Below are 16,600 nucleotides of genomic sequence, written 5' to 3' on the forward strand. Positions count from 1 at the left end.
TGTGCAGCGTGCAGTGAACGTGCTCCAGCCTATATGCTGCATCTCGGGACTGCAAGTGGTGTTTGCCTCCGTTTTGCGACCTACCTATAACCTCAGCCTGAGACCCGAGTCCAACCGAACTCCCTGCCATCATACTGGATTAAATAGTGACGGTCTGAACACGTCACGTAAAGCATCGCTATGGTTTGCGTGCAACATGTATTTACAATGAAGACGTCGCCGGGCTACCCGGCTCAAATACCAACTCATATCCCATCCCTCCTTCTCTCAGTTGTTTAACGTCCATACGATATTCACGCGATCAGTCATACGATACGGACCGACAGCGCTCACCACGGTACAGTCGCCCTCGGCCAGTGTTGAACAGTTACTAAGAGATCACCGAACGCTGAACGGTGCAGACAGTGCATAAACCGAACGGTGCCGACAACAGTTCACACCAGGCCCGAGTACTGTACGGCACACAGACCCTCCGTCAGCCACACGGAAGTTCGCCTCGGTTGGCGTTTGATACTTTGTGGGTACGGCTAAACCTTCGTTACAAATGGGTTTACTTTACGCAGGCCCTTTCGTATACAAGCTCAAATGGGGGATGGAGCCAAATAACAAATTACCGATAGCTATTGCAACACATTCCATCACATGAAATCATAGGTATTTTGACAGGTGAACTGACCGAATTCGGTACAAATGGCCACTGCATCGGCATAACCCAGTCGTTGAACGGCGTCTTTGTTGAAGGCATCGCCCCGAAAATCGAGGCCGGTTCGTTCCAACGCCGCAGCAGGACACGACACTTTGTCCATCGAATTTCACATTTCTATTTAAATAGATAATCGCTCTCAGTCCTCACTGACAACTGCAGGAATCATCAAATCGGTTTATAATACACACTAACACAGAGGCTCACAGTGACCACAGATAACCGCGCTAACAACATCATTTCATCAATCATCAATCAATTAGTCATCATTCGCTCTTAGTTTGGAATAAGGTATGCCCATATTCGGGCATTGATGTTGGATGGTTGTGACCCTTTTGAATAAGGATTCGTGCAGTGTGGGTCAGTTCAGTTCCTATTCCAGTTACCTATCATCTATTCTATTCACCGTGCGGTAATATACGGAGAGGACGATACTTCCTCATACATCTGCGATGGTTTCCATTTCCACCCAGCGCTGCAGCGAGTATTTTTTTACGAGTATGTATTTCTATATTAAATGCACCCGGCGTGCGGCGGCAGTCGGGATAACCTCCCTGTCCCTCCGATCGCCTCAGGCCGGTGACTGGTTACGGGCACCTCCTCCCTCTCTGCCCTCTGCTAGCCGCCGAACGGCGAGTGCCGGCCGGGACAGGGGTGCGCCGCCGGACTGTGCTCCGGCTCCCGCGGCTCCTCAGTGACCTCAATGTCACTCTCGGGGTGCACCGGACTGCCGGCCAGCTCGCCGTCCGCCGGCGCGCACGGATCACCGACGTCGGTGAGGTCCGGGTGCGGGTTGTTCTTGTTGGGCAGTGTCTGCTCGCGCGTGCCGCCACTGGCCAGCAGCTCGCGCTCCTTGGAGTTGCGCCACTTCATGCGCCGGTTCTGGAACCAGAGCGCTATTGCATAAAACTTACGACACCGGATATTTTACGAATTGTCTTAGAATCGTACTTATTCTACGCCAATCTGTTTCACAAAGGTCTTGAAAATAGTACGGAGAGCAAGGAATTTACTCCAGCACGTGACGTAACTTTTGGGGGTTTCTGTTGCATATAAGTTAAGATTTAAGAAAAAGTAGTTCGCCGAAACGCGCAGAAAATGTCGCAGATGCGCCAAATGTGTAAAAATCGTAAAATATTCTACGGAGGGGGTGGGCTTCTTAGATTTTAGCCGAAAGTCGGCTATTGCAGCTGTTTGACGCCGAATTCCAACTTTTTGAGTCCTTATACAGTTATTACGGAGCGAGCGAAGCGAGCGTAGTCTTTCCTTAGATTAACGGAAATTTCTGAGTATGAGCGGCCGGCCGGCCGGCCGTGGTCACGCTTTTGCGAGGCTTATATCTCAGCAACCACTTGACCGATTTACACGCGGTAATTTTTGTAGGGTAGCTTCATTCCTTCTACCAAGTATTGGACTATTCCCGATGCATGTGGGTGACCCCTTATGCACGTGCCACGTGCAAAACGAAGAGGTGTCACTTTTGTAATTGTTGCAATATCTCGGTAACTACTTGGCCGATTGCGCTGAAAGTTGGCATGTAGGTAGGCACCCACTAGGCACTGCATATACATGTGCCAGAGTTGGGGTGCTGCTGCACGTGCGCACGTGCAGGGGTCGTTTCCAGATCTCGAGAACGGCTGGACCGATTGCGCTCAAATTTGGTACACGGTTAGGGACCGGTTAGTAGGGTGCCGTGCACAAGTCAGTTGGGACCCATTTTGCACGTGCGCACGTGCAGGGTGCCGCTTCCAGATCTCGAGAACGGCTGGGCCGATTGTGCCCAAATTAGGCACATCGCTAGAGACCAGTTAGTAGGGTGCCGTGCACAAGTCAGTTGGAGGTACCCCCTCGCAATTTCGCACGTGCAAGGCCCACCCTCTCGCTCGCTCCGTTAGTCGCCCCAAAAGGCGTTATACTGGTTAATGTATATGAAGGTAACTCCTTAACACACTGATGCTTTCTTATCCTCGAACAATTTATAGAAAGACTGCAACCGCACCTCTCATTTCTCAACCAATGCGATAGCATGATATAAGCATAGTCGTACCCGACAATTGTACTACAACGGTGGTGACTGACGTTAGACCACGCTCGTAGCTCGTTTGAGGAACTGCAGACGCATTAGTCATCAAACATATCAGCCGTGTCGATGTTTATTTCTGGTTCCCACATTCCGTTGACGATTTTAGTGAACATCCAAACACACTCGCCTCAGATTCTAGCACGTATGTATGTACCATACGTATTCAGAGAACGTCTGTGCACCAATACGGCCGCGATTCAAGTTGAGCTAGAGACCCACGTAAACTTTACATGTCACTGTAATCGTAACACGAAGAGCGCTTTTTAACCCTCGCCCTGGCAGGGGGGGGGGTCGATGCGACCCCCCCCTAAGGTTTTTCGAAGATAGCGTAAAAACGGCGGCGCGCAGCGCCGCCAAATTTGGCACAGCCTATGGGGCAACCTTTTTACATATGACCTGAAAATTTCAGGTCCGGGTGACCTTGGGTCAGGTCACCAGGTCAGAAAAACCGGTACAAGGTCATGGTCAAATTTCAATTTCCTTTATGCACCTGTCCAACTCACAGTTTTCGACTGATTTCCTTCAAACTTTCAGGATGTGCTAAGTTCACCGAGTTGTATAACATATAGTCCGTTTTTTTAGGTCACTGACCTGAGGTCAGTTAGAGGTCATTACGTCGTAATGTTTAAGCCTATGGGAAAATACTAAATTCGGAAAATACTGGAGATATCCGCTTCGTTTTATCACTTTTGTGCTTTGAAACCACGGTACTTAACAGCAGGACACTTGGTGCTTCTTTGTTTGGTGTACTTATCCATGGGTCAGGTCAAATGAGGTCAACTGAGGTCAAATGACGTTTTTGCCAATAACTTGGCACATAATGACGCTAGAGCTTAAAAAATGGTATCATTGTGTTCCTGGTGATCAGCCGAATCAAATGATATGCGATATGATGCAATTTGGTTAATTTGAACTTAATTTATTAATTTAAGTTTACTTAAAATTTAAGAAAAACTTTAAGTACACTTGAGCAAGCTAAAAAGTATATCATTCGACGCGCCTTGACGTGCTGAGTTCACTGGTGCTTTTCTTTTTGCTCTATCTTAATTAGATCAAAAGTTATAGGCGAAAAACTTTTGACCTGTTTTTAGCGAAATTTTTACATTTATACCCCCCAAAACCCCCCTAAATATTGACCTAGAGCAACCAAATTTGCACAGGGGCGAGAACTCCGGGGGGCCCACCTACCTACCAAATTTGGTGTTTCTAGGTGCCATAGGAGCCAATCGCGAGGGGGGGGGGGGTCGCATCGACCCCCCCCCCTGCCAGGCCGTGTTATGAAAAATGCCCTGCCAGGGCGAGGGTTAAAAAAGGGAACAAATGATGCTGAGCTTGCACAGCCTCACTTTTCCCGAGTGCGCCAACACCGGGATAAGACGCTGCTGATAGGACGATTTCAACGAAGGCAGTGACTCTTGGCGTAGCAGCCGCCATCTATCGGCGATTTATCAGAGCCCTCTGTCGGCTGAACCCAGCGGGATTCTTCAACCTTCATGTAGAACAGCCGAATGCCGTGGTCAGAAGACTCCTCCACGAAGTCGGATAGAAATTCCTGAAACAGAAATAAAGATGTCGGTAAGTATCAGAAAGACTAGAACGAATGGATTGAGAGGAGATCATTTTCGAAGGCAAAGTGGCTGACAGAGCATGAAATAGGAGAGAGGACTGAGGGAATCAGGAAAGAGGCGATACATATAGACAGGGGCGGAAAAAGTAAATCGAGCGAATAATGAACTTTTTATGACACCATGTATCTCCTCGATCTCAGCCTTCTTTGAATGCAAGCATAAAGGTCTCTGACTGTGCCCTGCCCTGCTATACTGGTAAAAGCCAATTTTAGCCAGTGCATTTAATTAAATTTAATTAGCCAATTTTAGCCAGTGCCATTTAATTAAATTTAATTAGCCATGTCATTTAATTAAAGCCTGTGAATTGAAAGTAATCAGCAATTCACTGGCAGATTCAGAATAGTCCAGTAGGTATCTAGATGCTATGCTGATATGCCCTTAATGCTTACGTTTGAAACTGAAAAATATCACGCAAGCCCACAGACGAATAGGTAGGCACTTGTAATACCTAGCTTAAATGCATTCTGTTTTGTGCCTACTAATTCAACGCGCGAAAGCATGTTGCTTGCAAATATATAATTAAACGTAATTTTGTGGATATTTAAATGATTTTAATGATAAGACACCTGACACCATATCAATATGATATGGCATTTCAACATACCTAATTGTAGATAATGGTGAAGAAAAAAGCGACAGAACATTGGAATGTTGCGAGTAATTGAGGGCTGAGGCTAATAAACACGATGCCAAATTCAAAATACACCAAAAGAAAATATAGATCAGGAATTGTAGCGGCATTAGCTTTAACCATTAACTATTGAAAAAGCTCACGATTGGTCTGAAAGGGCTGAGCTGGAGCAGTGAGCAGTGTGCTGCCAATGAACCGACAATTGTTCACTAACCATTCGCTATAATAGAAAACTTACTTGTTAGTCTGGGCCCTGGTTATCTTAATTCTTCATTTTCAGCCACCAAATGATGATCTTGTTCGATCTTGCAAGCCAACTGGACACTTGTCTTGAAATTCTTCTTTGGAATGTTGTTTACTTTCGTAACCTACCTAGCAACCACCGGACGGCGAGTGTACAAATCTCAGCTTACTTAATTGGCGAAAGGTGGCAGTAGCAGCTACGGCACTGTTCTAGACGGATACAGTGCACTCAGTTCTATGCAAATTTATGTAGAATATCGACTGAAACCCATAGTGAGGGCAAATTATCTATGATCTTAGAATATCCCACACTCCCAAGATGCCACGATCGATGTTGTTTACCAAGCCGACCGCCGCTTGATGTGGGAGGGCGCATGAATATTGAAAAGTACGAAAGGTTTTCTAAAGTCGCTATCAATTCAAGGTGATTTGAACCACTTATCCAGACAACGTGATTCACACATTTCAGTACACTGGAACTTTAATCGCTTTCATTATTGTCACCATTCTTCTGCATTTCGTGCTGAGATCCGGCACTATTTTCATTCATGTATGACGTCATACCTAGATTTTCCAAATATTTACGAAGTAGGTCACGGCCTTTATGCAACAGGTTTTACGGTGTTTCGTAGAGTATGGCCGTTTCGTAAAAAAGTTAAGATCTACTCCGGTGGCGTAAATCTTATGTTTATGCAATAGCGCACAGATCTTCACCTGGCGGAGACACGGGGTGGTGAGATTGGGGAGCGGAGAGATAGAGTCGAGGCACGGTGTTCATAATATAACCAGTGCAATCGGCAATTATCGGCACTCGATGAAATATATAGCCACATGATCGTCTGTCAGCAGAAATTAGAACAGCTTTCGTCGATATATGTAATACTGCAACCGATAAGTAGGTAGGTATAGACAATACCTAAGTATGAATTAGCGACAACATTGTCGACCATAGTTAGCAACTACTTAGCTCTTCGTAGTTCCTACTTCTACATAAGGCATTCGTAACCTATGGTCCCAGCTATGAGCCTGCTCCAATAATTCCTCCAATAATTCCCATTCGTCGTCGAGTGGTGCGGCCACTGACTGGGCCCAGCCCACAGCCGTCGCCGCTACCTGTCAGAATCCTCACAAACGAGCCGGCCAGCCGGCCGCGACACCGCCGGGCCAATATTTGCTCTCATAAAAACCGGTGCGGCAGAATTATGACGTCATAAATTGGCCACCGTTCGGCGCCACAATAACAACAGGGTCGTGGATCACGTCGGCGGCTGGCTCTGACGGCCGCCCGCCTAATGGAGCGGCGCCCATCGAGCCCGGCCCGGCCCGGCCCGGCTCGAGGGTGGCCCGGACCGGACCGGGGGATCGGCCCGACTCGTCTGGGGTTCTCAGGTCCGCTGATCGGCGAAAGGTATCGGCTCTATGCACCGGCATGTCTCTTGTCGGCCGAATGAGCGAATCAGTTTTGCTAACGAATGGCGATGATTGATCGACTCTGCGAGGCACTGTCAATGATTTGCCCGCTTCCCTTTACTTTGATTTGCTTAGTTGTTTGTCGTCCAGTCAAGTAAAACGGGCTTGTTAGACCAATTGTGCTATGATTAACTGTATAAGCATATGACGGTGGTGACAGTACCCACTCGAGTGGTCATAATATCGTAATAATATTATTGGCCGTCATGCTGTCTCACAGTCACTTGAGTCGTAAGAGCCACCTCTACGCCTGAAAGTAGGCTGTACCGCATGGCTTGGCTGCTTTGCGGCGCAGTCCCAACTAACTCTTAAGTTACCTACATAAAAAACGGCAATCCTTATCGTAGACGCTGGGTGTGAGGCTGTGAGCCCGTTACTTTCTTACGCATTCATTCATCAATTCATTCATTCATTCATTCATCCATTCATCCTGTCATATGTTATTCCCGTCGATATCTATTTCTTATGCTATTTTTTCCTGAGACAACCCTCAAAAGTAACGGAACTGCAGTGGACGAACGAACCGTCCATTTCCTGTCGTTCCCTATTGTTTTCTAACGACTCATGTAATGCCTAATCCTCATCAGAGGCCCGCCGAATGCCGATCGAAGCCGGCCTGCGTCACAGCGCCGCCCTCGCGGCCCCGCTTCACCCCTCGTCCGCCGAGCCTATTTTTCCTCCTATATTAACTTCATACATTCACGCGGGGCGGCGGCTGCCGCCATTATTGGCTGGCGACATCTGGCTGCCAGCCGGCAATCTCCATAAAATTGATTCTATAAACCACACTAAATTCATATTTTTACACCAATACGTCAAAACAGTGGCGCTTTCTGCGCGCCGTCCGAGCGGCCGGCAGGGCGGCGCACGTGATTGAGCAGACAAATAGCCGTTTATGGGCCTCAGTGGCGGGTCATTGGACGCACATTCGACGGCCCGCTGCCAGCCCAGCGTCGGCCATCTTGGCTCGGCTGCTCATCAGATTGACCTGTCACGCGGCGGAGACACGGCAGCCGTTCCCCGAAGAACGGCCGGCCGATGGCACCGGGCTGCCTTCTGACGGCCCATCTCTGCCGCGGCGCCGCGGCCGATCGGTATGCTGAGTGGCTACTTAGACGGCCTTATGACGTGGTTATGCAAAGAATCGAGCGGTTATCGAGACCATAGGCACCAGCCGGAGCTCGTATGTTACCGGGAGCGCTGAATGGCTAATTAGATTTCCCCTGCGGTAAATCGTGCCCTCGTGATTCCACACACCTGTGAATCCTTTAAGCCGAGTTTTTCCGCCAGTTTCTTGCGATCTGGCTTGCTGATGTACTTTTGCACCTGGAATCGCTTCTCGAGGCCCTGTCGCTGCAGGTCGGAGAACACGGCCCGGCGCAGCATTCCGCGCCGCGGCTTACCTGCCGGGTCAGCCAACGGGTCAGGTTTCTCAGCGGGTGGATGGGCTGGCGTTGAGGGCTGCGCTTATAGACATGCTTGTAAAAGTATATGTACTAGTTTAGCATATACAAATGGCTGAAGCGCGTGTTCCTTACCCCGTGGAGACGTCGGCCAGCAGGAGAAGGTGCCGGCCAGAGGCAGCATCGAAGTCGCCAAACGGTGACATCCGGATGTCGTAGGAACTGGAAACAGCGCATCACTGAGTCAAGGAGCCATTAGGTTTGTGTGTGTGTGTGGGGGGGGGGGGCTCGGGCATCCTTATCAGTTAGCATAGTCTCACCCCAATAAAACGTAGGATGTGTTTGTAGTTTTAATTTAGAATTCATACCGCGAACCTAGATGCATCGTTACATAACCGTATGCTTATGCGGAACATTTATTACCGTTATGCACACGTTTTCACGGCTAATTTTGCATATCTCGATTCGCTTCGCGTTCAAAGGCAGCTTTCATCGCGGGGAATAAAGGTCTGAGGTCGTTTGTGTCAGCGGAATGCACCAGCTGGTTTTCACGCTGCATCTCCCAAATTGGTCATTTCTGGAGCACAATGCTGACTGGCCTACCCTCGCGCCCACTAAACCCACATTAAACTCTTATCCCGGTGCACAGATAGCGTGCCGAATTCGTCTTTGGACGGCGGCGTCGTGCAGTCGCGTCGCGTCGAATCCGTGCACACGGGATGAGCCACCGACAACTGAAATCATGAATTATTTAGCACGTGACACAAAGCCCATGGCGGCGCGTTGTCTCTCGCCCCGCGCGGCGGACGTTTCACATTTAAATGACGCACTGAGCGGCGGCGGATGCGCTGATGTGAAATTTCACGGTGTCTCGCGCCGCCCCGCGCCGATCGGGGTGCAGTTCGCCGCCGACTCGTGAACGGTCGTCGCTCAGGGACCGATCCTGGGGCGGCAGCGCGCTCAGAGACATTGTCAGCGAAGCTGAGACGGTCACCAATGCGGCGCCTGATCTTATTTGGTGGGCTGAAGGCTCAAATGGTAAGGCTTTTTAACGACGGGTCTCAGGTCGCTTTTAAGAGGAAAATATTTGCTAACATAAAAATGCCACTTTTGCTCAGTGAACATCAACCGTCAGCAAACAATGACTTTGCGATTCTCTGACAAAGTTCGATGAAGGAACAGCAAATTCCAGGAATGCGATTAAATCAACTATCAAGTAATACCTGTACGTCCTTCAGGTGGGTTTGTGAAAATTCCGTTGGAATGCCTCTCTTTCAACCCTAACCCTTTCACCTTTCAAGGACTGTCCTTCCTACGGATTACTGATCAGACACCTTAGTTGAAGAGGCTTTTGATAGAAGAGTTCGTCTCGAGTTTCATTTCGAAAGCGGTGAAAACCGATTTATTTGGCCCTCTTACATGCTATAATTTTATGTGTAGGTACCAAAGGCTAAAATAACATCATTCAATTATCGTGTCCATTGGAACCTCCAATGCCAAGCTGGTATCAACTGAAGAGAAAACACGATTGGAGCGAGAAGTTTCCATGAAACGAAAAGAGAACTCGGAAACCCCATATCAGGACATTTAGATCCAGCTAAAAGACCACGTAGCGCTGAAACGGCCTCCTCAGAGCGTTTCAATGGCACATTATGAGCCGCAAAACTCTCCACTAATTCAAGTCATGCACTTGAGTCGCCGTCTAACTGGCCATAAACGTCAGCGACAGCAAGCAGCCCGATTGCGGCGGCCGCTCCGGCTGGTGTCACTAAAGACTCATAAAGACCGGCATCAGGGCCCAATGAACAGAGCACCTCCGCGGCGCGTAACTCAGCGGCAGCCGGGCGACGGCCGCTGCCCATCGCTCGGCCACTTTGGGCGCACCCTGGGCCCGTAAATAACAAGTTTGGCTATGTCTCAGCGGCAGCCGTCGCCGGCGACCGCGCGGTGTCCGCAGTCGGACCGATTTGTGCCGCGCCGCGCCGGCTGGGGCGGACACGACTGCCAACCCGGCTCCGGACGCTGATTTCTCGGCGGTCAGAGCCGGCGACCGGTCAGCTCCAGCTCCGGTCTCTGATTTCTCGACGGCCGGTCACCGCTGCGGCCGGGAGCTGTGAGAGTCGCACAGCTCACGGTGCGTAACGCAGCGTGACGGGACCGGGGCAGCTGTCGCCGCACGGCCGCTGCCAACTGGGCGTGACGCATCGCGGCCGCCACCGGATCATGGGCTTTTCGCCGCGAAACAGATTGTTTTGTTAGTGTTTTATTGGCGATCGGTGTGCCCCCGCGGGCTAACGACGCGCCCGCCGGCCGCATTGTGCGCCTCCAACCGGCTGGAAGCGCCCCCCTTCAGATGGTAATGAGCGCCGCGGGCCGCGCGTCGGCCGCGCACCCTGGCCAAACATACACCCGCCGCCGACACATATTATTCCAAGTGGCCTGTCGAGTTTTTACATGGGCTCTTTTGGTGATTTAGTTTATCCAAGGCTTATGACTGAACGGGCCCGCCGTCGGGCGCGGCGGCCGGCCTACCCTGGAGGTCGCCGCCCACGGATCGCCTGCCGATGATCCCGCCGCAGGCCCATTGTCGGCGAAAGGGTATTTACGGATGCTATAGGCTTAGTGCACATTGTCCACGTGAACTCCAGATAAGCTATGACCCATGCGGCAAAAAGTTCCTTTTAAATGGATGGCGTAGAAAAACAGTGAGAGAAAGCATATATCGACGAGCGGGAAACGAATAATCCTTGAAGCTTTGTTGGCACATGGCACTATACTGAAGCGATAGATAAAACTGAAACAACATGGCACTGCATTGTGCACTGATTGAGATGGGATGAGAAGAAGATGCAGTTATGTTCTGGCGATGAAGACGCCTCCAGAAGCGGCACCGCCAGACGTCACAGCCCCCGTACCTCAGGGTCATGTTGCGCCCTATCGAGTTCGGACTTCGGCTCATGCTTATTTCTGGATTACCTTATCCAGTATTAAACACCAGCAGCCGAAATGTCAGAAAAATGAATCAGACGGCGCAGAACTGCGGAGAGCGGCCAGGCTGTTATGTGCTGCCCTCACCAAATTCGTCGTGCAGTCAACGTGCAGCCAACGGTGTATATTGCTGTTGCACCCGATCATGATAATACTCTGTTATCTTACCCGTAGCATAGTACTGGTCTGTTTCAGCTGCGTGCGAGTACATAAGACAATGTGACTTGTCTTAGTCTCACCTGTAAGGTATGTGTGACCTTTCCATATCTCACCTATAAGATAGTGTGTGACTTTCCCATATCTCACCTGTGAGATAGTGTGAGTCTGTGACCTTCCCATATCTCACCTGTGAGATAGTGTGAGTCTGTGACCTTCCCATATTTTACCTGTGAGACAATATTATCTGTCTGATCTCTCACCTGTGAGATAGTGTGACCGGTTGGTCAGCAGGGAGTGCAGCGGTGTGTCGAACAGCGACCTGTACAGAGGTTTGGGCGCCGGCAGGCCGCTCGGAGCGCTCACCGCTGGTCGGTACGGCGTGCACGTCTCTGAAATACAGACAGTGCGAACGGTTATTGAAGGCAACGAACAACTGCTATTTCATAATGCCTCCGTGGGTCGTGACTTTAGTTCCATGGTGAACATGGAGACGTTTGGGATATTTTCAGGCAGACCAAATAACGATCAATAAATCTTTTCTATTGATCCATCTTGCTGTCATTGCTTCTGACAAAACAAAAATATACTCCAAAACTTAAATCATAAATGAGCGAGCAAAGTAATCAGGTATTTTTCACTTAATAGCCGTTTTCTGTTGCTTAACATCAGCCAGTAGGTTTTATTCATAATTAACTTATCTTTATGAACTTTGGTACGATTGAGTCCAGATGCGCCGCGCTATGGTGAAATAAGATTATTCACTTCAATCTAAAGGTTGATTAGCGGAATCTTGTAGCTTGAAAAGCATCTATCCGATTAATTGGACAAAACGATATCTTACTTTCCTTTGATTATAGATCAACTGTGGGTTTATTTGAACTAATGAACTTAATTGATCATGGGTGGAGCTTTTCCGGAGAAATTGGTGGTGCCAAAGGTCGTCAATCCTACAATGTCCGATTGTTAAGTTGAATGAAATGTACACTGACTCAAATCTTATTATTACCGATAAAATATTTTACATTAAACAGCCATTCCAAAATTACTCAATGTGAAAAAGATTGATTTGCAAAGCAACAAAGTCATTTAAATCGGCTAAAGTTGATGGGACAAAACGCTTATTGGTGGGGCAAATTGTCAAGTTGGTGGGACAGCCGGTCGTCCAATTGAATAGGAAGCTCCGCCCCTGAAATCGATGTCTCTACCTAAACAGCTAACATTTCACCTCCGCCCGCACCCATGTATCATACTGACGAATTATGTAGGTATCATGCTTACATGCGTATTGCGTATAGAGTATAGAGTATAGACCAACCACCCGGGAGCATAAAGGCGTGAACGTTTGAACTTTGATAAGAAGCGGAGTCTGCATTTATCGGAGGCGACGTATACAAATATTCGTGTTTTGCCGGCGCTTCGGCAGCAGCGGCCGTTTTCAGGCACCGACGACCGAGCGGCGGGCGGGCGGCCGGGCGGCCGATGCCATTCCGCCTGGAATGATGCTGTGCCGCGCGTCACGTGTGTACTGCGGTACAGCATCACACACTCGCGGTGCGCCCGCCGCAGCCGCCGTGAATGAAGCTTATTTCAACGAGGCGCCGCTTGGTGTCACCGAAGCATCTATGTACATTCCTAAGAGTAAAAAGTAAACATGTCTCAGTTGAAGAACTGGGAGAATCAAACTGTTGAAGGGTTTGATGTCCATTTTAGTCCACCATAAGTCGCGCGGCCTCAGAAAGGGCAGCAGACAGGCGTTCGGAGCTGATTCTGACGATTCGGACAGGCGTGGGCCGTGGGTGCTGTATTGAATGGCTTTGAAGCTTGATTTGCGCGCATCTGTCTGACGGTGAATGCTTACCTTCTCTATTTCATTTGGTTGCTTTCTGTCAATGGTTCCGTATCAGAGCCGTCGCCCATCTCGAGTCATCCGGCTAACCCACTTCGTTTCGCACTTGCAATTACTGTCTAATAAAAAGGAATCTAAGGAGTACAGGACGCATCGTTGCAGAAACAGTGGATAAACAACCTGATTTCAAGCTATTCAGCAAGTTACTTTCTTATCTATGCTTAGCCGTATCATTAGACAAATGAGTAAGATGACACGAGATGAGAACGACAATGGCTCTGTTACGAAACCATTGAGACGAGATGGAAACAACTGTAATGGAGAAAGCAAACAGTGGCCGTCACCGTCAGTTAGATAGGTGCCAATCAAGGTCACTATATTTAGTACAGCACCTTGCTCATATTCTTGGACAGGGGTGTTTATTTTTAAAGTTTTGACCACTTTCCTTCGGATATCTACCGCAGCAAAAACAGCCAAAGTAATTACAGATTTAAGACCTTGCTTTTAAAGAGACTATCCCACCTTTAACATGGGGTTTGAGTTGAGATAGCCAAGTTTGCGGCGAGGTTCAGAAACCACTATCTATCTAGGTTGCAACCCCCGCGGCCTCTTGGTGTTGAAGAAATTCGTTCCCTTCATTTGAAAATGGGCCTTGTACAAGGTCCTATCTTCAACATGGAGCGACCGTTAGTGTGACGTCACCTCGTTTAGTCATTCTGATTTAAATGGGTTTGTTCATTTGAAAAATCGCTTAAAACTTGGTCTGAACTTTGTTGTGGTGCCTACAGAGTAAAAAGAATCAGCTTTATGACAGTAATGTGGCCTGGGGAAGGAGGTAATTTTGGGCTGTGACGTCACATATTTGAAAGTTTGTGTTTGGAATATGGGAAGCCTAAGATGTTTAATGAAAAATAAATGCCAGAACCGTGTTCCTGGTCATCCAATCTATAAAGTCGGGCACAATTTACCTGGTTTTAACAACATTTTAGAAGGTGGGATAGTCCCTTTAAACCAGATAAACATTTCTATTAAAAAAAAGAAAAAAGGCGATAGGCACCTAACTTGGGTATTCTGTTCACAGGGATAATGACTTGCAACGTTTGTACTACGGTAGTATAATTTGCTGCTGCAGTGTTAGATTTATGAAGAAAGGGTCCCCGGTTACCCGGTATTGGTACCCGTTTGACCGTTCAGCTTTAACGAATTGCCAAATGAAGAAACGAAGTCAACGCTCACAATTTTCATCTAAGAATTTTCCTTTCGTTTCGTCGTCAAAACAAAGTTTTGAACAAAACAAATCATAGCTTTCTTTTTATCCACGTAACCGTAAAACTGCACGTGATTGGGTGAAGTCTGCCAAAAAGTGTGGCTCTCTGAGCGGCTTCAGACGGTGGACGTTCTGTGCTTGCTTAGACACAGTTACGGGGTATACAAATTACTAGCGGTGCTCACTAGTCACTGCTTACCTTTTTTCGGCGACGCCTCGTGGTCGTCCCTGTCGTCGCCGAGAATGGCGTTCACGCTGAATTTGAGCACGGGCCGACACCGCTCGGTCAGTCGGTCCGTCAGTTTGTGGTCCGACTCTCGGCGCTCAGCGCTGTCCGTGTCGGCTGTGACGCTGCCGATGGCCGGTGGCCGCGTGGCCAGGGGGTACACCAGGTGAGGAGGTCGCACCCGCAGCAGCTGCTCGGCAGAGTAGGGCGCCGCCGGAGCCGCCGGGGTCGCACCGAACCGCGACTGGCTCAGCGAGGCGTAAAAACTGGACAGCGGATACATTCTGTCTCCGGTGCGCTGTGTTCGCCGTCCTCCGCTGCAGTTCCGCCTCCTTCCACCGCGATCGTCGCACAACGATTGAAACATGAATACATGGAGTCGTCATCGAGGCCCCATATCGGAGTCATCCGCCGCTTGTCGCCGGAGATAGGCGGCCGGCCGACCAATGAGCGGCGGGCCAGCTGGTGAGCCGGCCGCTGATTGGTCGGCGCCGGCCGTGATGGTGGGCAATGGCAGCCCGGTGCAGCCGAGCATGGACAATCGGCGAATTATTGGCTCGGCCGATCGACGCTGCCGTTGACACGCTCGTTTTGTTGGCCAAGCAATCAGAAAATAATAAAAGGGTTGGATTAATGCGCTGCTGGCGGCGTGGTGAGATCGAGCAGACAGATTCGCCGAATCACCGCCGGAATATGGTCTTCGGTGATAGGTATGACACTGCCAGTGGTCAGTAGGGAAATGATGTGTTACCTACCTTTAAAAGGAATCCCTTTTGTAGATAGCATGCGTATATGTTCAAATAAATCTTCACAGGCAAGTTAGAATTGTTTGTCTTGTTAAGGCTTCTCAGCAACTGCAGCTTGCAGGTCGGGTAGGTAAATAATCGCATGATTAGAGAAGCATTTTTGAGATACCTATCTCGGAACATGCTGGCGATAGAGAGCTGAAACTTGGAATACCTAACCTTTGATTCAAGCCGGATCTTTTGACACCAACTGCATTTTTTAAGTCAAGTCAGGTCACTGGCGACGTCACGTCATAAGTAAATCTCTGCATGGTCCTGAAATGTCCCAGCTTCGCAGAGCCCTCAGTGCTAAAGGAGCTTTCACAATTCACATGGAGATGGACCTTTACCTTTCAGGACCTAGTATCCACCAGGGATCTCACAACTTGCATATCTCGGATTTTTACAGGTCACCTGATGTCAGGTCGGTCACATGACCTTACCAAGACCTTACCTTACTATTAGGTATATTTCAATCGGAAAATATGGGGGCGTTATTTTGGTGCCGGGAATGATCTAAAACTACCTCAAGCACATTATTATTATTATTATTATTTCATTTATTTTCACCAACCACAGAAACGTGGGCGTTACGGTGAAAATAGGCACGAGGTAGGTACATACATACAGTTCACCAGGTACACAACACTTTACATGATCCACGTATGAACATACCTATTAGTACCTATGCATGTTACCTACAGGCTACATGCACGTTACATGAACAGACTCAAACTGCCACCATATCAATATTCTCCTGATACAAAGAAGTAGTCCTCAAACGTATAGTGCAGTGACTGGCGAGTGACATCAAATGAAACACTGGCAATTGCACACGTTGAAACGATACATTGTATAAGTACGAGCATATGACCGATAATCATGGCTTGTCAATGTCTGCCTTAGTTAGAATGTACTTTATTACTTCATTCTTTGAGGCGTTCCTCACTTGTGGGGGCAAGCTGTTCCAAAGCTTAGAGCCTTGGTAAGAAAGAGAATTTTTCATGAATTCCGTTCTTGGGGCAACAAGATCAAGGTTCTCTGATTGTCTTGTGTTACGTTCAGATTGTCGTGTCATAAAAAGCGTCGAAACGAGAGGCGTTGTACTTTCAGGAAAAAGCAGACATTGGCGGACAATATTAAGAGCAGCAATTTTATATTCCGTGGC

The 16,600-nt window shown here is 48.6% G+C and overlaps 2 protein-coding genes across 2 annotated transcripts; both read right to left on the reverse strand.

The window, feature by feature from the left end:
* Nucleotides 1-246: 246 nt before the first annotated feature.
* LOC122382229 (homeobox protein DBX1-like) lies at nucleotides 247-1,931 on the reverse strand. The gene has a single exon (XM_043367297.1). It carries the CDS (start codon nucleotides 1,574-1,576, stop codon nucleotides 1,322-1,324), a length of 255 nt encoding a protein of 84 aa, XP_043223232.1. The 5' UTR covers nucleotides 1,577-1,931; the 3' UTR covers nucleotides 247-1,321.
* A 4,067-nt stretch (nucleotides 1,932-5,998) lies between these two features.
* Nucleotides 5,999-15,232, reverse strand: LOC122381475 (homeobox protein DBX1-like). The gene is made up of 6 exons (XM_043365697.1): nucleotides 14,621-15,232; nucleotides 11,569-11,697; nucleotides 8,297-8,383; nucleotides 8,016-8,161; nucleotides 7,685-7,746; nucleotides 5,999-6,002 (listed from the first exon to the last, which is right to left on the reverse strand). Exons 1-6 carry the CDS (start codon nucleotides 15,012-15,014, stop codon nucleotides 5,999-6,001), a joined length of 822 nt encoding a protein of 273 aa, XP_043221632.1. The 5' UTR covers nucleotides 15,015-15,232.
* Nucleotides 15,233-16,600: the final 1,368 nt, after the last annotated feature.

This window comes from Amphibalanus amphitrite, unplaced genomic scaffold (genome assembly GCF_019059575.1).
Source record: "Amphibalanus amphitrite isolate SeventyFive unplaced genomic scaffold, NRLGWU_Aamphi_draft 000011F_arrow, whole genome shotgun sequence".
Taxonomy (NCBI): domain Eukaryota; kingdom Metazoa; phylum Arthropoda; class Thecostraca; order Balanomorpha; family Balanidae; genus Amphibalanus; species Amphibalanus amphitrite.